The 23,780-nt window shown below is 32.0% G+C and overlaps 1 protein-coding gene across 1 annotated transcript in view; it reads right to left on the reverse strand.

The window, feature by feature from the left end:
- Positions 1–2,633: 2,633 nt before the first annotated feature.
- LOC129799324 (ornithine decarboxylase antizyme) overlaps positions 2,634–23,780 on the reverse strand; it is a 28,169-nt gene continuing 7,022 nt past the window's right edge. Inside the window, exons 2-4 of the mRNA XM_055843131.1 lie at positions 10,505–10,542; positions 10,104–10,351; positions 2,634–4,197 (exon numbers count right to left, since the gene is read on the reverse strand). Coding sequence (XP_055699106.1) covers positions 3,913–4,197; positions 10,104–10,351; positions 10,505–10,542 — 571 coding nt within the window. The 3' untranslated portion in view covers positions 2,634–3,912. The remainder of the gene's footprint in view (positions 4,198–10,103; positions 10,352–10,504; positions 10,543–23,780) is intronic.

Here is a 23,780-nt window from a genome sequence, read left to right on the forward strand (position 1 = left end):
GCCACAGTCGAAAAACCAATTTCAATATCACATAACCTCAATTATCTCGACTGTCGCTGAACCGATTTTGATGATTACTTCGACATAATTGTAGAGCACATTTGTCTCTACATTTCGTCCACACATCATTTTCCGCTCAGACTACGCTCTCTCTCCAATTTATCCGTTTCAATGTGAAAAAGTTGACTTTTCCCACAATAACGCTTTGAAACCACTCAGATGTCAATTTGACTGCTTCTTCTCGACCAAGACACTTAAAGTTTTAAATGGAAAGTCTCACAAAATACAACAATTCTTTCATATAGTTGAAGTTCATCAAATGAACACTTGGGGCGCTCTGGTCGAAAAAACGAGTTCAGAAACAAACAACCTCGATGAGATGATGAGAAATCGATGAGATCAAGTACTTCGGCAAAATTATAGAGAACATTCTGGTCTACATTTCATCCATATATCACTTTTCTGTCACTCCATCCAAATCCTTGATATTTTGGTTCAAATACAAAATTTGTATAATTTCACTAATTTCATTTAATATAACTGAATGGCGTCCCCCAACTTCAGCTCTAAATTGAATTTGCATACATTCCGAGTTAGCTCACTTTAAGAATCTCACCTACATAAGCCGGTTAGGATTATCTGTCCCTTTTGATATAATAAACTACTCTCAATTTTCCATAAAAGCGTGTAGAATTTTCCGGGTCATATATGACCCTATTGTCGGCAAGGGAAAAGTTTATGAAAGTGTTTTCATGCCAACAATGTAGTTGAGACAGTTGGGACATTGTTTTTCTTTGTAAAATCCAGATGGAAAATATCTTGCTCCTGGATACTTCATCTTATATCTGATGAATTATAACATATTTTGCAATATTTTAGAGTATTCTGCAAGCGTCTCATATTGTGCAATTGTATTGTGTGTGAATAAATATGTGGATAAGTTTATTTTTGCCAAATGCCACTCAAAATATTGTGACAGTGACTGCTCAAGGGATTACCAGGAAGATTCCTTGAACACCAGGAGTACAGTGTTCATCAAAACAATCCAGTTTGCCATGGTTTTGGCCAAATTAATAACTTCAATAAAAAAAACTCTTAAAAAGCCCATGATATAGATTTTGAAAATGCTATGTACACTTCCCTTGAGGACAATAGGGTCATATATGACCCGGGGATTTTCCGAGTTTTCACGCAATGAAATTTTTTTTCCTCTCATGACTTTTATATTGATCATAAAGCATTAGGAAAAACTCAATTATACATGAATTCACTTGCTGAATAAAAGTGTAACGCGAAAGAGTTAAGAATCTCACCTACATCTAGGCTTATCATTAGCTTAAATTTGATAAGGAATTATCAACTAAGGCTTGAAGTGATTTAATTCCATGTGTGGAATGTGGATCACCCGAGAATCAAATGCTACTTATACTAACTACTTATTAAATTTGGGGAAAAACGCAAAATTTAGTTAAAATTTTTAAATGAAACGGTTTTAAGTTTTAATTCTTAGTTTATGCAGATGAAATAGATATTGGGTTGGGTTCTGTTCTTTGGAGAGCTCATTCAAGACACCTACCCATTAATTTACTTTCTATACATATTCTGCTAGATGGCGCTACGAACCATGGTGTTTCAATGAAGTTTTTGAAGAAATACGTGAAAAATATCGCCCCGTCAAATAATATCTGCAGATATCTTTAAGATTTCTGTAGAGAAAATCTACACCTCTACAGAATATCTGCAGATAAATTCTGTAGATATTCTTACGAATTTTATTTGGGCTTGGGACAAAATTCGTCAGAATATTTCGGCAGATTTATGACGAATCTCTGATGAATTTCTGTAGATATTCTGTAGATTTTTTCTACATTCCAGACTTTCCAGACAAGATGTGTCAGAAGAGATGGAAAAATTTTTCACTGAAGTTTGCAAAATTCTATAGAGTTATTCTTAGTGATATCACGGTGTTTATATAAAATAAAGAATTCTGCGACGCCGTGTTACAAGTAGAGAAAAGTGAAGTGAAAACTTTAAACAGAGTGTCGACCAAAATTTCGTGTTTTTGTATCATTCGATTGGTGATTTTTAAGAAATTAGTATTTTTGCTCGCAGTTTTTTTACTTATCTAAAATGTGTACTCGGTAATGCTTGTTAAGCAGAGCATACAATTTTCTTTATAACTTCTACAGTTTCTTCATAAATCAACAATATTTTTGTGAAGTAATGGAGGTTATGCAAATTTTCTAGGGAGAAATTCTGCCGAGAATCTGCAGATTTTCTCTGAATGTACTAGAATATACCGTTAAAATTCAAAAAAACCTCCGAGTAAAATCGGCAGGTAGAGCAATGATTTGACGGGGCATGCTTATTTCGCTTGTCTCTTAAAATAAGATAAATCGTTGATAAGCTTGAAACATGAAATGCGTCGTGGCTAAATTTCTCTCATATTTCACTGAAATTTCACCATCCCAATGTACCAATCACCACAGAATTTAGTTGGACAAATCCACCATTTGGCTGGAAAGTTCCTTGGAAGAGCAATTGGCAAAAGCTATTAATAAAATCACCAATCAATTGAACTTTATCGTCAAAAGGGGCATCATTCAAGGCAAAATTGTGGCATGAAAAGACTATTTTTGTGGGTTTTGTATTCTATATCAATCTTTATTGTTTTGCGATTTTTCTTCTTTTCAATATACATAAGAACATATAATTGCGATATTTTCATATTTGTCTCCTGCCTCTTCTTTTTAGTTAAATTCTCTTCCAATAACATTATCAATTTGTAAAACTTCAATAAAAATTAAGTCTAAAAGTGAATAAAAGTGAAAGATTTTCTTCTGGTACTCTTTTTTATTTAATAAAAAAACAAACTATTTTATTTTTTAAATAAATTCAATGTGACAAAATGTGTTTTTGTTTTTTTTTATTCAAGAATGAAACGGAATGAAGATGATTCTATCTGTAAATTATTTTATTCGTCTCAGCACATTTCTTTTTTCTGCAAGAGCCTTTCACTTTTAAAGATTCTCTTTCTTTGTTTTTTTAATACTTTCCTATCAATTCTATTCGTCAAAGACTCTACAGAAAAAAATCCAACACTGCCATCGCTCTTTAAAAAAAATAATAATAATAATAGTCTCAAAAGAATTAAGAAAAAAGGGAGATAAAAGGCTTAAAACACAGAAAAAAACGTTTTTCAATCACGGAACAATTCATAATTGCTTTTTTTTAATTAATGTATAAATTTGTTTTTAACTTTTCAGAGAAAAAAACCCAGAGAATTGTGTAAAAAATTTTCAGTAGTCTTTAGAGAAAAAAAATGATATTTAAATGAAAAAATTAAGAATTTTTTTGATAAATCTACAAGATAATTTTTTTGGTTGCCACTTTTTTTAGGTTTTTATAATTTTTTTTCGATTTTTGGTGCCCTTTATATTTTTTTTTACATTTTTTCAATTTTTTTTCTTCAATATACCTCTGGATAAAGCGTTCTTCTCAGCTACTTTTTAGTTAATTATAATTATTTCTGTTTTTTTTTCTTTTCACTACAAAATCGCAAATACATTTCTGATACAAGTTTTTTTTAATTATTTAGTTTTGTCCTTTAAATATTTTTTTTTACTTCGATAATGATGACTTTATAATTTTATAGTACAATATTTTTCAAAGTTAAAAAATTAAGATTTATGAAATTTGTGAAGCGATTTGTAAAATTTATTTATTTTATTTTAATTTTCCGGAAGAAAAAAAAGATGTTTCAGTATGAAATATTTCTTTAAAAAGGATTTAAAAAAAAAAGTTTGTGAAAATGTTGCAGGTCAACTTCATCCTCCCCTAATCAAACCCCTTCCCCCTCCCTAAAAGGTAGAAAAGGAAAAGGCAGAGAGAAGGGAATCAACTCACATGATCCTACTCCTCATTGATGTTGTAAATGAGAAAGAGGTTGTTCTCGTTGATGGTCTGCGGAGGAGCCAATTCGGTTTTGGGCGCAAGTGGCTGAAAACCGAGAAAGAGAAAAGTTCGCACCAAATTGGCACGATCCTCGCGATCTTTCTGCATGCACAGAATGACACTGTTGCACTTCAGCTTCTCCTCCGCAAAGTCCAGGAGGGAGATGAATGATTGTTTTGACGCTGCTGGCAGCAAAATTGATGGCAATGCAACATACAGGATACTTCTGCTGCGATCGAGAATCTAAACGGCCCACCAAAAAAAAACACACACAATGCAAAAACACTCTGCTGCATCATCATTTAACTTTATTATTAATCTTTTTTTTTCTTCTTTTTTTGATAACAAAACACGCAAAGGGAAAATTTTCACTGGAAATTGTGTCATCTCAAACTACGCAAGAAAAAAAAGATGAGCAGAGATTAAGCATCTAAGCTTCAAATTTAATTACAAGTAAACAAGGTTGCTGATTATTCAAATAAGTTGGTCTATAAATTATTGCGCTTTTTTTCATTTTGACTCAAAGTTGAAAAGAAATAAAAATATGGAGAGAAACATAAAAACACTAGTTAGCTTGAAAGATCTTGAGTTCCAATTGAGGAAAGATCTTGAGTTCCAATTCTTATCTTAGTTCTTTCACAGCGAGTTTTTTGAAATGCGATCTCAAGTTCCTTTTTAACCTTTGACCTTGAAAAAACGTTATTAGGAATGATTCAGCAGTATTTTTAAGCACTGCTCGGCTGGGTAATTTCTAAAGCAGGCCTGTGCTAAAATAAAAGCCGAAGTGAATTTGGTGGTGCTAGTTGGGATTCTTCGAAATGCCGCGAAAATTGACGTAGAGAAAATCAGAAGTTTTTAATGTGAAAATTGTTTAATTCATTAGAGTTAAGTCATTTTCACAAGAAAATCCTTTTAATAATTTAATTGAATACAGTTATTTGGGTTAATTGTGAATAATTGTCGATATTACAACAAAAACATTGAGATGAAATTTTGAGCTGGAAAACTCATATTCTTTTGAGCTGTCCCAAAATTCAGGATAGGTTTGAGAAAAACCCTTTTGTACAACACTATTTTGGTTAATAAGGAATGCAAAAGTACATATTACAAGAAGAGACACGGCCTGCCAATAAGGATAAAATAGAGAAGAAAATATTTTGTCGCATTTCAGAGATTTTTTGCAACCGCAGCGCCGCCAGACGTTTGTCAAGTGAGTTATTTGTGTCTCTATCTTGTCGGTTGCCTCAGCAACTGTGCTAACTGCATTTGCTTTGTGTCAGCATTCGTTGTAAGCAACGCATCGCTGTGCGGCGTTTGCAATGAATGCAGACACAAAGCAGATGCAGTTAGCACAGTTGCTGAGGCAACCGACGATTCTCTCTCTCTCGAGTTGAATTGCGCGCGATTTAGGAAGCTTGTCATTTGAAATGATATTTTCTTTAAATTTCTTCATATTTCCGGAAGATTCAAGTAAAAGGGTGTTTAGTGAACAACTATCCGTCTTTCGACAAAGATATCAAGAAGACAATTTCTTTCTATATGAGTTTTTATTTCTGCTATGTCTTTTTGACGCAAAAATATTCATCATGGAACCGTGAATAAGCGGGATTAGTGTTACCAGAACGTCAATCTGCAATTTCCACTAGAACTATCAACACAAAATTTCCGATACTACACGACTTTTAATAAGCACAGGTCTGTTCTAAAGTGAAATAGGGATACGGTATCGATCACTCTTCTGAATGCATCGTTTAATCTTCATTAGAATATGGTCGAATTGTTAAAAAGACTTCCTCGTGTATTTATGGAATTTGTCAGCTGAAAATGATATTTAACTAATTAGAAAATTAATTTAAACTAAGTAAGACGGTTTTGATATAGAGGATGGGTGCCCCATCTCCCCTTCCTTATAAAGTGTTCGTCTCTAGGCATAAATATTTACTTTACCACTCTTTAACAAATTCTTTGATTGTAAAACATTGTGATTGACGTTCGCAATGTTTCGAAATAAAATAGAAAGTCTGCCAGTTTTAGTTAGAGCACACTTAGAGAATTTATAACAGAGTGTAAAGAAAATTTATCTCAGACATGAACCACTAGGGGAGATTTCCCGAGACTCACCGGTGCATAGCACAGTGGGGTACATTTCGAAATCCCCTCGTATAGAAGACGCCTATTTGCATAAAAAGTCGTTGATGTTCGAAAAATTCAAATTCAATTTCAAATTTTCATAGTAAATTTTCGAACAAAGTGGGGGAAATTTATCAAATATCACACTAAAAAGCTAGCAAAAGAGCTACTCAGTGATTATGGAGTGATTAAATAATGAGACAAGAACAGTAAGCGTTGTTGTTGTTTCTTTTTTTTTCTCACTTAAAAAAATAACAAAATTCACTATTTTTTTCAGTTTTTAATAGTCACGATGACGTTTTAGTACCGAATTATTTTAGTACACGAAGTAAACTTCAGAAATAGAAATAGTATTTCCATATCAAAAAAAAATAAATCTACATTTTCTGCTATTGCAAGATTTTTTCTGCATTTTCTTGTTCTCGATTTCGTGCAAAAAGTAAAAATGTCAAATGCTCAAAATCGAACTTAGGAATCTTGAAAAAATAATAAAAGAACAAATTAACCTTCATGAAAATGATAACTGGCAATCACATGTTAAATCACTTAATTTCAATTGTCCCAATTTATGGAAAACTGTCAAGTTCTTGAAGAACAGAGCTCAAGGTATTCGTATTCCACCTCTTCGGAAGGGTAATCAATTTATTACTGCTCGAACTCAAAGAGAGAGCAGTTATATATTATTATTATTATTACGTATCGAGATATTTGTACAATGTAATCATCTTATATTGATGTTTTATCCCGTGTTGGAAGAATCCGCTAAGTCCATCTGTACACCGCCCAGGAGCGTCTTCCCCGTGATGTGGATGCTTCTTCCATGCTCTCAGGAGTTTTTTGGGCAGAGGCGGTGCATTTTTATTACGTTATATCATAGTCAAATTTTTTTTTCTAAACATTCAGATCTTTGCACCGAGCGGGACTCGAACTCACAACTGTGAGAGTCGAGTCAGAGATCTCATCCGGCCAAGAACCAACGGTCTTGGTCTTGCCTATTGCGGCACTGAGACCCCCAATCAAGTTATCATAACAGATGAACTTAAAAATCTCAGGAAATTCCTGATAATTTTTCCAAATTTCATAAAAATAATTTACCTAAAAAACAACAGTTACTGAAAAAGTTGCGCAAACTTTAAAATTACAAAAAAAAAAAATATATAAATTCCCCTGTAAAGGCCGAACATCTTCCTACACCCCGGTTAATATCAGAAACATCAATAATTTTGTAAACAACAATATTTTCTACACAATCGTATTTACAGAATCGTATTTTCGAAAAAGATTCGAACCTAATTTGTCATAAAGCATTGCCAGAGCGTTAAACAATTCCCCTTTAGGAGGGAAATTCTGTAACGCTCTTGCAATGCCATATGACACGTTGGGTTCGAATCTTAGGAGAGCTTTTTCGAAATTGAATTGTATTATAGCTGAAGCAAATAAGTGATTTGGAATACTTACAATGTAAATATTTTGTAAATGTACAAAAAGAGTAGCTCGTTAAAATATTCTATAATATAATATAAAAATGTCACGCATCGATTTTAGAACAGTCAGTCATGTACTAAATATTTTTACAATAAAAATAAAGCATTTTTTTAATTTGCAAATATTTCACTTTTGTGCTTTATTTTTAAAAAGCTTAAGTAAACTCAAGAAATTAACCAAAAATGTGAGTTCTAAAATCTAAAAAAAAAAAAACAAACCTTGGGACTTGGATAAAATCTGTTAAAACATTTCACGAAATATTTCTTTTTCTAAAAAAACATAATTGAACTGCAATTTTAAAGTAACTTAAGGCCAGTGTATCAAAATCATGAGATTATTTTATTCTATGAAGTCATTTACCATTTGTAATAATTTTTTATTTTTAAATTCCCAAAAAGAACAAGTACGAACTCTCCATTATTTGCATTCCAAATTAAAGATGTTCAAAAATTGAAATTTTTGAATTAAAAATTTCTTTTTAAACGTTCTTATTAACATTAAAATAGGCAGTTTCTTATGCAAAAATTCACTAAATTGCTTTCGAATTTTCCTTTTAACTTATTCATTAAAGCATTTTATTTTAGTGTCTAAGACGACTCTGGAATTATTCAAAAAGCGCAAGAACTTCTGAACCAACCCAAAGATTAATTAGTTTGATTAGAATCAATTATTTCTGCGGCATTGAATAATCAATTTCTGCACAATGTAGCTTTGAAATATCTAATTAATTGAATTATGCGGCAAATTAGCCAGAATGAAGAATAATTTAAATTCTGTAAATAATTGCCTTTCAATGCAAAAAAAGTGAAATAACTTTGGAAAATTCCCTTTAAAAAAGAAACTGACAAATTAATCAGAAAAAAAAGAAAATCAGCAGCCTCGTGGAAAAAGCCGGGTGAGGAGAAAATAAGCTATAAAATTGTCAGCAAAATGTCTTTCTTGCGCGTGTCATTTTGCCTCAATAAGCCCCAATAATTCTCACTTATAGAGCGCGTCGTCAACAAGAGATAACAAGAAAGAGTCACTTTTGTGCTTCTTTTGATTGAATCATTTGAATCATTATTCTTCCATCTCTTCGAATGACAACATGAAGAATATTATTATTATTATTAACGTTTTTCCCAGCAATTTGCACATTAAATTTCCCGATGTCATCATTCAAGTTTATTGCACAATGTTTTGAACGGAAAGCACTAAAACGAAATGCGATTTTTTCTATGCAAAATATTTTTAAACGTGCATTGGTTTAATATCGATTGAAAAATCTGTTCCGAAATCATTAGAAAACCGCTTTAATAATGGAAAAAATAACTATTAAAATTAATTTTCAATAAAAAGTCAATTACCGGTTCATTACCGATTCACTACCGGTTAGAACCGATTAAAACTTGATTAGAATTTCAAGACCTTTCAAGTGTATAAATTTTTTGGACATATTGGTTCAGTAATACGTATTTTAGAAGACTTTAGCTTTTGACCTTGAAAATCCTGTAAATGAATTTGGGAAGGTCATTGACGAAAATTGACAAAATAGTCTGTCTCGAATTCAAAGACAGTAATCCGTTTCAAAACCTTTAAAATTGAAACAAATCTTGACAAAATATGTTTGGCAAAAAACCTCCTAACGGTTTATATTTAACCTTGAAATAATCCAAGATGGCGCTTTTTCGGTTAAACAAATTTGAAAAGGAACAATCGATTTGAAAATATTCCAAAAAACAGAATAAGATGAGCAAGAAAAACATGTTTCTAAGGAATATTCAATTTAAGGAGGGGTCACCAGAGACTAGAAGTCGATATCTCGTACCGTTTGGCCTTTAGGCTAAGATACGGTCAAACGGAAAAACGTAGACACGGCAAAACGTCAATGGATTTCAATGTAATTCTCTCTCTCCAGCCTTTTCAAATCCACTATTTTTAAATCCGTCTTTTTTTAAATCTAAATAATTGCTGTTATATTAATTTTTGAAGAAAAGGTCAATTACCGGTTCATTACCGATTCTCTACCGGATTAAAACCGATTTAATTTTCATTAATCTTCAAGACCTTTCAAATGATTAAAATTTCAACAGATATTCCTTTGAAAATGAGTATTTTAGAGGTCTTTGGCTCTTGACCTTGAAAATCGGTTAAAGGAGTTTATGAAGGTCATTGATAGGAATTGTCTATTTCGAAAGCTAAAACGGTAATCCGTTTCAAAACCTGTAAATTGAATAAAAACTTGACAAAATTCGTTAAGAAAAAAGACGTCTAGAAGAGTTTAACTTTGACCTTGAAATAATCCAAGATGACACATTTTCCGGTTAAACAAATTCGAAAATGAATAATCGATTTTAAGATATTCAAAAAAAAAAGAATAAGACAAAAAGAAAAAAAATGTTTAAGGTTTTTAGGGAATATTCAATTAAAGGAATGAAGGGGTCATCGAAAACCAGAAGTCAATATCTCGTATCATTTGACCTCTGTGCTAGATTTTAATACATTTCTCTGTCTTTAAATAAAACAAAATATATAATAAAATATTTCAAACTTACCGTATCCCATATGCTGTAAGTACTCTCTGTGACAAAGAGTTTCAGAGAAATCCTTACAGGATGCTGCTTATTCAAGATTCTCTTCAAAATATCATCGTAGTCATCATTATCTAAGCAACTTGTATCATTGTAGTCAATGTCTGAATACTCTGAAGAGCTTGTTGAATCAAGTGAAGTTTTGCGATTGCAATCGGATGAGAAGGACGCTTTATCGTGATCGGTTCTTGAGGTAGGTACATCAGGAGTACCTAAAACCAATTCCCACAATCAAATCAAATCCCTTAAAACCCCCCTGAAAAAAAAACAGATATCCAAAAAGCAAACTTACCACAGAGGCCCTACGCCGAGAGAGATGGAGTAGGACTCATGGTCCATCCCGTTCGTAGTAGAGCGCTTTCCACCGCTCTTACTACTACTACTACTACTAAACATTGGTTCACTGCAAGTAACAGAGAAAAAAAATGGAAAGATTAGAAAAGCTCTGCAACGTCTTTCCCTGCAGACTTCTTCAAAAGGAATGAATTCTTCAGCAGAAACTTTCAATTGGATATCCCTCAAAAGTTATTCTCTCTCTAAAACATCTGAACATATAAATTTAGATTGAATTTCAATTATTCAAATCAACTCTTCGCGCAGACATTTTGCCCTCAATAACTCTTTTTTGTTTTTTGCGTCATTTTTTTTTCGGAGGGTGGTCTCTTGGAAGTCAAGCAAACGCAAGGACTTTGCTTTGTTTTCCCCCAAAACCTCTTCAACCCTCAGCAGAAATTGCATCATACGTCACAAGGCTACTAAACACCCCCAAAAATAGTGTCAAGAACAACGACTGAGTCTCATACCTTGGACAAAAATTTCTAAAAGGGAAATCGATGTTTAGAATTATGTAAAGAAAACATAAAAAAGAATTGAATAAAATACTAAAAAGAATTAACACTGAAAGATGCTTGGAAATATTTTTCCTGCAATTCGAAATCATGTTGAAGGTATAAGTCAGGGGAGAGCAGGGAATTTCTGACACACAAATAGAATATTAGGAATTAAACATTAAGAAAAAACTGAATTTTTAATAATGTGAAATATAAAATCTTAAAGATTGAATTGAATAAAGTAAATATTAGGGGAAGTGTGCCAAATCTCGGCGAGCTTCTAATTTCGGCCACTTTGAGTGTAATTTCGGCCATGGAAATAAATTAATAAAAATTATGTATTTTATCTTCGAATAGTCAATGAATTCATTTTGCTTTTAAATATTTATTCATTTTAGGATGTATTAACACAAAGACCGTTAAATTTTAGGTATAATTTGAAATTAAATTGTGTTGTAAAGAAAAATTGTGTGGAAAGAGTCTTACAAAAAATGTGACAGATCGATTATGTTTCTCTTACGATTTGTGGTGAAGTGCAAAAGCTTTTCCTTGGGTGTTTTTCATGAAAATTGAAGTTTTCATTAAAGATTGTTTCTGTTTATGTTAATACTGAATCAATCCTTCAATTTCGGGTAAAATTTCCCAGCTGGATCCTGTATTTCGCGTAAAAAAGTATATACTTTGTGAGCGTCTCTCCGGTGAGTTAGTGTTACCTATTCCGGCAACATCTTTTGCTTTCCTAAATTTCTTATTCATTTTTTTTCAATTTCTGAGTTCTACAATGTCCAGAGAAAAAAACCATCGCTTCTATGAAAAAGATTATGTGGAAAAGACCTTGAAAGAGTTCATAAAGGGCAAATTGCTACGGGAATTTGCGCGTAAATTTGAGATGCTACTCTTCAGGTCTTCAGAACAAAATACACGGAAGATCTCAGGGCTTGTGGGTCATATAAACGTATTAAACTAAATATTAAACTCGTTCCTTATGACGTTTTGAAATTTTCTATCCGTTGCGTCACAAAAGGTGGTCAGAAAAAAGGTGGCCGGTATTTCACTCAAAGTGGCCGAAATACTACTCAAAGCAATGTTCAAATTTTTATTAATTTTTCAATATTTTAAGAAGTGATTTAAAGAAAACAAAGATGATAAACTAGTTTTCAAGGTTCCACACAACCCTCCCGAAAAGGAAGTAACAAAAAATCAATATAAATTAAAAATATTGCATTTCAAACTGAGGACTTCGGTGCTTATATGCAACTATGCCGAAATTTGGCACACTTACCCTAATTAAAAACTAATACAAAATAAAAAAATATTATGTAAAAAAATCTATAGGATAAATAGATTAATGCAGGAGACATATATTAGATAGCCCAGCAGAAACAAGAGACTGAAGGTAACAGGCGATAATAATGAGAATAGAAACAAGATGAGATGGAGAGGAAAATCCGAAAAGAAGAAAGAATAGAAAAGAGAAAAAGAGGAAGAAAAGACCAGGGAATCAAAAACAACCATAAGAAAACAGAGAAAACTCAATACCTGAGAATACCTGAGAATACTCAATACGCATACAGCGCAGAAAGGTTAAAACCGGCAAAAGGAGTATTTTCAGTAATTTTATTGATCCTATTTTCATTTATTTTTGTATTATTTTTAAGATTTCTATTTTTTTTACTAATCCTTTTAAACAAAAGCAAAATCAAAACCAGTGATAAGCCGAGATAAGTTTATGGTTTGAAATAGTCTTAGTTTCGAAATAATTTTCGATATCGAATAAAACTTCAACTGTCAACAATCAAAGTGTGCACATTTAATAGAAATTTACACAAAAACGCTAATCCTTGATTCTAAATCCTCAGTGTATGCAAGTTTTGTATGATAGTTTACCGTCAAATTTTTCGGGCTGAGTATTCTCAAGGATCAGCCTTTGTCTATTTTCGGCATAAGGGAGAGTGGAGTAAAGCAATTTAAAGTAAGCATATGCATGATTTTTTATATTAAAAAAGGGGTAAAAAATTATTAAGAAAACCTGTGGAACTGCCTCACTCTCCCGTAAAGCATCAACCTCTGAAATTATTGTTAGAAATATATTTTTATAAATTATTTTGTATCCGTCGTAAAACTTAAGTCTTCTTTGTCCAAAAGAATGTTAGAAGTTTTCTCCAAACCCTTAATTCATGCATTGCTTCTGAAACACTTTGATTTCACAATGATAAACCCTTCAACAGTTATGGAAAGATTTTGTGGCAGAAATGGTGCCTAAAGTTACCCCGACATCCCCTATACAAATAAATTTCTTTCTCTCAAAGTGACTATTTTCCATATTATTGATTTCTCATTGACGCAACAATTCGTCTGGAACTCAAAATTCCACAAATTTCACTCCGGCACTGATAAAAATGTTAGTAGATATTCCAGAAAATGCAACGGAGAATTTCTTTCTTATCAACCAACACAACCACAAATTTCAGCTATTATTCAATTTGTACGCTATAAAAGCAATTTTTGCCACAATCGCCTGACCCTAACGAATTTTTCAGTGATCATTTGTTATTGCAAAATTGGTCACTTCCTTGTTATCAGACCATCTCTCTTCTGCAGAGAAAAAAGAGCTTTAAAATTCTTCTAAAGTACCAACCAACAGTCATAATGGTGTTACATAGCAAGACTTTCTTTAGTACCCATTTTCCCATTTAAACATCTCATCACGCCACTTGATGATATTTATTTATTCTAAATGATTTACTGTAAAAATTATCTCTGTCTCCTTTTTTTTCAAAAAAAAAGAAGAAAAAGGTTAAGAAGATATACTTAAGAAGCAAATTAATATTGCAAAAGCAAAATAAACATTATAAATTCATCAAGAAATCTTGGCCTAGAATTATATCATGATAAATTCTACAAATTGTTCTTGTAAATCTATTTACAAATTCATCAACTGATCCTTCCTAAATACAACAGATGATAAAATTCAAAAATAGATTTTTGCTTTTTATTTCTTGTCCTCATCATGGTTTAACGTCTTCCTAGTTTTTATTTTCTTCTTCAGGGAAAACAACAATTGGTAATAATTGCTCGAACTCTAGAGATAAAGCAGCTTATGTAATTAACCGATTTTTTGTGACCTCTTGAAATTTACTTTTAGGCGACCAAATTCTGTGCTAATTGCGAAACAATTTCTGAAGAAGACCGTTTCTTTCGACTGTAACGATATATAGTTCAAATGGTAAAAGATAGCAACTTAGGGTCCTCGGGCGACCTCTTATAAAACAACTTAATGATCATCAAAACTGTATTATTTTTTTTAATGTTTTATGCGAAAAACGTAATTCGCATTCCTTTCCTTCTAAAAAGATTTGCATAAGGCTATCCCCCTCTTTCAGACTCAAAATTAGTCTTAGCTAAATTTAATTTGGTGTGATGTTCAAAAGAAGAATAAGAAGAGTGCTAAAGAGTAGGACAGACATGTGCAAAGCTTTTATGAGGGAAAGGAACGTGAATTTAGATTTCATGAAATTTTGCTGATTTTAAAGGTGTGCCAGAGTCATTAGAAAATTTACAGTGACTCTCACTCAATTTGGTAACACTTTGTCGCATAATGGGCCATTTCTATTGAGAAATTTTTCAACAAATTTTTCAGAAAATTTTCAACTTCATATGAAAAAAAGGTGCTTCTTTTATGAGGAAAAGTTCAATTTGGTTGAACTTTTTCGCACAAACGCTTAAAAATAAAAATTGGGAACAGTTTTCCAGACTGTTCCTACGGGGAACAGCGCCATCCATTGAGTTTTCTTCTGATACTTGCATGCCAATAAGCCCAATAAGTTGTCAGCTGAGCGAATTCCCACAAAAAACTTGTTTTCATTTCACAATGAAGGTGTTTTTAGAGGAAATTCAAGTAAATTTGGGTTCTTTGAAGGTGAAAATAGTGCGTGCAGTGAGAAAATGTCCCTGTATTGGGGATACAGTGCGCCTAGATTTGTGCCCAGAACTGTGATTTACGGTAAAGGCGGGCAAAGTGTTAGAAGTTCGTCGGAAAACGGTAACGTTGCTATTTTAAAGTGGTAATGATTTCAATTACCCCCTATTATCACTTTCCCTGCGTCAATTTGCGCACCAAACGATTAAAGATATCCTTTAGCAGTGATTTCATGAAGATTTCGATTGTTTTCATGTATTTTTATCCAGAAGCTAAACCAAAATAAACAAATGTCTGTGAGATGTTCGTATTCAAAACTGGGCTTTTTTGCGAGCTTTAATGCGAATTGGGAATTACAAAAATCTGAAAATTTTCCCAATGGAAAAGGCCCATAAAAGCTTAAAAAATAAATTTTATGAATTGATAGCGCCATCTATTGAGTGTTCTTCTAACATTTGCGTGCCAGTTAAGTGAATTTCTACTAAAATGTGAATAAAGTATTTTATCGTAAAAATAAAGTAATTGACGAAAAATATAGTGCGCTCGTCGAATCATTACTTGGCGCTTTTTGAATTATAACGGTGCAGTCAGAGATCTGGATTCAAATACACTGCACTTTCCCTAACCAATTTAATGTTTAATAAAAAAAAATCTGACGTTGTCCTAGGTTCAAGGCAAATTCGTACAAAAAGTTGCAAAAATCCTGCCAAAAGTGTGGAAAATTTGTCATAACTCTGTAAAATTTCCAGTGATTTCCAGAAAAATTTCCAGAATGTCAATGTCCTGAATTTGGTTTTCCCAGAACATCCGTTTTACGGTGTCTACATACTAGAAGCAATTTTCATCAAAAATTGCGTTTTTTAAAAAAATTTTGACGTTTCTTCTTGTAAAGATAGGGGAAATTTTCTTTAAAAGACATTTTTTAAAGAAATTACTTCTAGTGTGTAGAGGCCTTAAAGGCGGACAGTGTTTACTTAATATTGCGTAATATTTAACCTTCAAAAAATCCAAATAGCGTTTTCCCAAGGTCAAAAGTTAATCAGCTCTAGGAAGCATATTTCTAGACCGATTAGATCAAACTTATGTTCATTGGAAAGGTCTTTAAATCCCCGACAATTTAGAATCGGTTCCAATCGGTTATGAACCGGTTACGAACAGATTATAAACCGATTATTAATGTTCTCTGCGAAATGCTGACTGCAAAAACAACTTTACAAATCCAAACAAATAATGCGAAACTGCTTTTAAAGTACAACCTTTAAGTCACGATTTCAAGCATTCAACAAAGTCAAAACACTTTGCCACGCCAGTTTTTGAATTTTTATCTTCAAAAGAGAGTATCTCAGAGAAGAAAAATCCTCTTTTCCACTCATCAACATAAATTTTACAGTGTTATTGTGTCAGAAAAATATTTAATTTATATAACAAACATTTTCCACTTTCACTTTTCACGAAAAAACCTCTACCTCTCCCTCTTTCTCTTTTTCCCGGTAATTTACCACGCAAGTGATGAGAAAAATCTTTTTGGTGATCTTGAAGAAATTCTAACTGCGTCATTTCATTTGACTTTTTGCTATATCTTCTTCTATTAACAATGAGACTGCGGTACAATTTTTTCCGAGTGAAGATATCAAAATAGCCTGATAACAAATATGACATACAAATATTTACGTGATAATACACAAAAAAGAGATATTAGAAGTACAAAAACATTCTCACCGGATCATACAAATAGTATCCATTGGAAGAGCCATTTTTTACCACTTTATAAAACCGTAAAATATTTGTTTTATTTAGAAACAAAAGAAATTGAAAGAATATTGAACCGTTTAAAAAATTTAAACAGATGACAAAACAATTAAACAAATTTTTCTGGAATATTTAATCACAAATTAGTAACTTTATCACTGAAATAACATTCGTTAACAAAACACAAAAAAAAACTAAAGTCTTTTTCCTGCTTCTAAAACTTCAGTCTTATTTGGCGCAAGAGTCAAGTATAACTGATCTCGTCAGAAGTTGATCAAAGACTAAATTCACTCAGCTCATCGCATCCAGGTTTTGTTTTAATTAAAATTATATTGTCAATTCTTATCGTACTGCTCATCTCTTTCACTCCCACCCAAAGTCAATATTGTTACTTTTTTTGCATCTCAACTAAACAGCAAATTTTGCAAAACGAATAATAAATTCGACTATATATAAATATACTTCTTTTATTGCCCTTCTTTTTCGCAATATTATAACAATATAATACAGTATATCTTCTTCTCTGTCTATCAATTCACTTAACTCACATACACATACACGCATAAATAAGTCGCAAATTTTATTCCTTCTGATGTTTTCATATGATTCTCTGAGCTGATGATTGTGGCAAGACATTATTTTAAAAGACTGCGAACACGTCATCAATGTCGGTCAGTGGCAGATGCTAATTTTCACATCACCTTCCCTCTAAGTGAATAATATTTGGGAAAATTTACTGTAAAATCTTCTCTGAGATTTTTTTCATAAAATTTCGACCGAAGACAAATCTGGTATATCACCAAATTTCTGTCCATTTTTATGAAAAAGTGACAAAGTGTGACAGTTTTGTTGAATGCTCGAGCTTGTAGCTCCAAAAATTAATTCAGATATAAGAAGTATTAATAAAAAAAATATTGTACTTTAATAACCGATTTTAAACCAGTTTCAACCACTACAATTTCGTTCAGAATTCGAAGACCTTTCAAATGAAACCAAACTTTTTCGATTCGGTTGAGAAGTATGCTCTTCAGAACGTTTTTAATTTTTGATTTTGAAAAATCGTTAGAACAACCCCAGTGTAAAAACGTGTAAAAATACTGTTTTCAACAATTTCCAAAACACATTTATATAAAAAAAAATATTTGGAGGTTATATTGAGATACAATACCGGGCAAAATTGTACCAATATTTCACAGTTCTCTATAAAGCACTTAATAGGGGAAACCGGGGAGGTTTGGGACAGGGGCAGTGTGGGACTATGTGATTTTTTTCATTATCAAAATAAATGGAATAAAAACACTTCACAATCGCAAGCAGCATTAAGATGTATCTTGTCTAAAAAAAACAGAGATGGCAAAGCGTTCCAGCTTTGCGGAATGCTCGAACTCACGAGATAGAGCTCTCTGCGAATTAGTTTTTCGCATGATCTTTTGGTGCTTACTGATCTTACTAGAGATCAAATTGATTAATAAATTACTAAAGCATTTCAAATCAAAAATTGGCAAAAAAAATTCATTTTAAAATGTTCTTTTTTTGTTTTTGATCCCCCCCTTACCCTTGATATAGGTCTGAAGCCTATCGGCTTATTGTGACCAAGATCCCATTACAACTAAAACACTTAACAATTAAACAAGTCCTTAATAAAAACGCCACAATCTTTTTCAAGGGTCCTGGATTAAAATGTTCTGGCATGAGTTGCAAGCATTTGGACAAACAAAAATGTAAACACGAGAAAGATAAGTCATTCTCGGATATTTAACCGAATTCGACGATGAAAATTATCTGCATAACATCACGGGGTTTCCGTAACTTATTCCAAAGAACTCTCCTGTGGGTATGCATTTTTTCTGTGTCACTGGAATGAACTCGCGGACATTTTTTCGGTCCCGAGAATTTCTTTGAAAGCGGAACTCCCTGTACTAAGGTAAATGTCCTAAATTCAAAACCATTTCCAGACGCTTTAACTTTGACAGAAGATTCAACACATTAAGTTCATATTTTTTTCTGAAGAGAATTACATAAATTTGTTCATTGACTCTTCTAGAATGTTACTGTTTAGTGAAAATTCTTTAGATATAATTTGAAAACTTCTTAAATACAAGAAAAATACGCGAGCGTAAAATGCTTCTTTTGGAAACATATTAATCCAAATGGAGACAAGGGAAAGTTTCTAATTGGAGACAAACAGTGTAAGTGAAACCGCGACGAAAGGCTTCCAAAACGTTGTTGAGTTGCTCTTGAGTGCAGGATTTGTTCTTATTCCTAGTCTTTTCTCCTTTCCCATAAAAAAGAATAAGAAAATCTCTCCAAAAATATCATATTGCCGGGGTTTCCTATTGAAGCATTTGCAGACACTTCAGTAAAACCCTTTTTGTTCACGAAATAGGTAATTATTTCATTTGAAAACTTCACGTATCGTTAACAATAAAGACTAGCACCTAATTTAACTAAAATTAACCAGAAATATGACATAAATGTTAAACAAAACGAATAAACAACAGTCACCTCATTGTGTTTTTTATTGGAAAATATGGTCGATCTATGAAAAATTCGCTGTTGAAAAGGTACACTTTCAATTTTTCTGAGAAATTAACAAATTAAAATTTGTGAATATGAATGGATTTTCGCTTTATTTGGAGCAAAATTAACTGAGCTCATTAGAATCCTTTTATTAAAGTCAATACCTGTGAGTATACTATGGGCCATGTAAAATTCTAAAACAGTTTCTTGTCTTTTTGGAATAATGCCTTTAGACACTTTTCAGACTTCTAGTTTCCAGTCGATTTTCGAACAGGTTTAACTTGACTTTGGAGTGACTTTGTCCTCTTTGAAAGATTTTTACTGAACACAGCCAATAAAATTTGTGGATCAAAAATAAATTTGTGGCTTTATGATGTTATTTACGAGTTGCAGCTTTGTAATGTCAAAAGAACAAAATGTGGTAAAAAATCTCAACCAACAACTTTCTGAAACTCATTTTTGATACTAATATTACTGTTCTACGTTAATAGCCTTACATAGCAATAAAATTTATTTAGCGGTCTCTTTTATTAGTTTTTGTTAATTTTTTTAGCAACACACAATAACTTTTGTTTTATAAACATATTTGACATTTCTGTCAGAGTGAGTGAGATCTAGATGTAATCATCTCGCTCATCGCATAGGCTGTTTCGAAAACATGTTTTCGTAAAGTCATAGTGTGCACAAAATATGCCCAGCGCACAATAACTTTTGTTTTTAAAATTTTTTTTTCAAAATTTCCTATGAGAGTGAGCGAGATGACTAAATCTAGATCTCACTCACTCTCATTGTAATGTCAAAAACACGTTTACAAAACAAAATTAATTGTGCGTTGGGCATTATACCCAAAGCACAACCTCTTTTGATTTAGTAAACATGTTTTGAAAGTTGCTTATAATGACCAACGCACAACAAATTTTGTTGTGTAAATATGTTTTTGACTTTTCAATGTGAGTGAATGAAACAGAGATCTAGTTATCTCGCTCACTCTAATAGGAAATTTTAAAAACATGTTTACAAACAAGTTATTATACGCTGAGCATTATATCCAAGGCATAATAAATATTGTTTTGTAAACTTGTTTTTTGACATTTCAATGAGAGTGAGAGATTTAAATCTAGTCCTCTCGCTTACTCTATACTTACTATACTAAAAACTATATACTAGAACACTCTGAACTGCTGTAATTGTTTGTATGTATTCTGTAATGGCTCATTGTCTATTTTCTTTTATTTTTTCTGCGTTTTCTTTTCCTTATGCTCCTTCTCACGCAAGCCGAACTATTATAAACTAATGCCCAAAGAAATTATATTATGTACAGCCCCATAATGTATTATTTGTGTACAGGGACATGAATTAAATAAATAAATAAAATAAAATAAAAACTCTTATAGGCAGTTCCGAAAACATTCTTACAAAAGTTGTTGTGCGTTGAGCATAATGCATAGTGTACAATAATATTTGTTTGTAAACATATTTCCAAAATTTTCTATGAGAGTGAATGAAATGTAGATCTAGTCATCTCGCTCTCTCATAAAAAATTAAAAAAAAAGATGTTTACGGACAAAAGTTATTGTGCGTTGGGCATAATGCTGAACGCACAATAACTTTTGTTTTGTAAATATGTTTTTGACATTTCAATAAGAGTGAATGAAACAGGGATGTAGTCATCTCGCTCTCTGTCACAGTAAATTTTGAAAACATGTTTACAAACAAAAGTTATTGTGCGCTGGGCGTAAAGCACAAACTTTTGTTTTCTAAACAAGTTTTTGAAACTCCTTATGAGGGTGAGCAAAATGACTAGATCTAGATTTCATTCTCTCTTATGCTCAATTTACAATAATCTTTGTTTTGTAAACATGTTTTTCACATTTTAGTGAGAGTAAGTAAGATCTAGATCTAGTGATCTTGCTCACTCTCATAAAAAGTCTCAAAAAATGTTTACAAAATAAGTTATTGTGCGTTGGGCATTATGCCATCAAGAGCACAATAACTTTTGTTTATAAACGTGTGTGAAAAATTTTCTATGAAATTGAGTGAGATCCAAATATAGTCATCTCGCTCTATCTCATTGAAATGTCAAAAACATGTTTACTAAATAAAAGTTATTGTGCATAGGGGAATTACTCTCATACTCAGCCCTATTTAAGTGCACAAAACATGTGAGATTTCTTTTCCATGAAACCATAAACAATTAGAGACACAAACCTCGAGTTTAGCTATTATGGTTAAAAAGGAAATTTCATTATGTTAATTGGGCAGTAATTGTTTCCAAACAATAATCTTCAAGAGGACATCTTTTAGAAACTACTGCGATTTCCATTGAGCTGAAAAACTATATCAAATTCAATTACGAAATTTTCAAATATGAACATATCTTCGATTTTATAGCACCATATATTTGAACTTTGAACCATAATTCAAATAAATTCTATAACTATTTGAGTATTCCCTAAATAGTCTAAAAAGTTAAAAACATTGCCAAATAGGACAATAAATTGTGAAATCACATTAGAATGAGCAAAAAACTGTGCCAATTGCACAATTTTTCGGTTTTTCAGCCAAAAAGAAAAATAGGTTGTAAAATGAAATTTACTGCAAGATAAAATAATGGGATAAATTTTCCTCGCTATAGACTGGATGATCCCATTAATGCAACAATTCCCATTAAATGCACAACATTTATATTGAAGATGATAATTTGCGAGATTGATAAATTGCTAGGAAAGATTCACGACAAATAATGCATAAACAATTTAACTTCCTTTACTTTGCGCGCCAAGTGTTTTTACACCTCTAATTTCTTTATATTCTTTTGACGTCATTTTCGTGCTTTTTCCCCAACTTTTTCTTTCCTAACATCTTTCAACGCAATGTGATTTTCCCCAAAACTTTACTAAAAAGCCAAAAAGAAGTAATAACAGGCAGGAAAAATTCTCGTGAAATTTTCTGCGCAATTGGGAGGCGATTGTTTCAAACTCCCTAAAATTAACATTTGGCACTCAAATGACCAAAAATATTAATAGAATTTTTTTTATTGCTCAAACACCTTTCACTTATGGGGCGTGTCTTTTCTTTCTTGGTCTCCTCTTTTTTTTTTGGTATATCATGACTTTGAACGCAATAAAAGTTTAGTGTTATCTAATCGAGAGTGTTTTGGGATTTAGAGAGAAATTGACGTACATTTCTTTTGTGTAATTAATTACTTTTAGCCATTTTCAATGTTTATGTCTCCACAACAAAAAGCAAGAAAGATAAATAAAAACATCTTCAAGTTCAAGAACTTCTGTATGAAATGAACCCAAAGTGAACCTTAAAGTTCTTGCATGTTACAAGAAAATTAATTTAAGGAGAAAAATCATTAGAAAGGTAATCAATAGAGCCTTGTTGAATTTTTCCATATCGTACAAGATTAATTTGAGACGTTTTTGGCCACAACCCAGAGGCACTTTGCAGACTCTTTCTCAGTGGAAGAGGAAATTCTTGTGATCAAATAGTAAATATTTATGTTCGTAGAATTTGATACTCTCAGCATAATTTCTCTGAATTAAATAAAAACATCCGATGATTAAAGTCTCAAGAATTTGATGACAAGAGTTCTTTTGGTAATCCAAAACACAAATTCAAAAAAATAAATAAAATTATCCACTTAACTTTTAACTGAATGAAATCTTGTTCTTGTTTGAACTAAACATCCAAAATATACGATAAACACCGAAGAAAACTAAAACATCTCTTCGACTTCCCATTGACGTCATCAGTCAAATTTTTATAAATAAATTCATTGAGTGAAGCAAATTGTTTATGCAGAAAAGAAGCACCGGTAATTTCTTCTCTATGCAAACCGCAGAAAATGTTATGCATTACAAACAATTTAAAAAGAACACGTTTTAGAAGAAAAAGCAATTCCAATACAGCAGCTGTATTTCTTTTGAAGAAAAATGTTAAAAAATCTTACTGAAACGTCACTATCAGGCGACTTTTATCTTATCAGGAGTTCTTGTCTTTGTGTCGTGATTTGAAGGCATTTCAATTAGTCATAAAATGTATTTTTAACAGAAAAAGATCAGAGGTTAAATCGTAATAGTTGCGTACAGTGCTGATAAAATAGCAATAAAGGATTTTATACACTTTTCTGGTAACAACATGAAAAATGTGTTCATAGGAAATATTATTTTCATTTTATCAAATACTCGACTAAAGTAGAAGGTTAAATGATGAACGTTTTTGGGCTTGTAATGATTCATTCTATTGCCAATTTAAATAAGGTAATAATACAATGTAAATGAGCAGAAAAATAAAATCTAAGAAGTAATCGTGGAAGTATAAAACCAAATAGTTAGGGCACATTTTAAAATGGACTTTTTCCTCCTATTCGTAAATGGATCTGGACTTTGTCATGATATAATTCAGCTCACCTGCGAATCTAAATTACATTACAATAAGCATCAATTCCTTAAAAAAAAAAGTGGCAAAGCGTCCCATACTTTGCGAAATGCTCGAACTTGTGACTTAGGTGCTATATCTCAAAAGTACTTTCGCATCATTTACCATTTACCGGTTCTCAACAGATTTGAATCGATGCATAAATCATTCAAAAGATCCTATAAAATTGTTTTAAAA

The sequence above is a fragment of the Phlebotomus papatasi genome, chromosome 1 (assembly GCF_024763615.1).
Source record: "Phlebotomus papatasi isolate M1 chromosome 1, Ppap_2.1, whole genome shotgun sequence".
In the NCBI taxonomy this organism is placed as follows: domain Eukaryota; kingdom Metazoa; phylum Arthropoda; class Insecta; order Diptera; family Psychodidae; genus Phlebotomus; species Phlebotomus papatasi.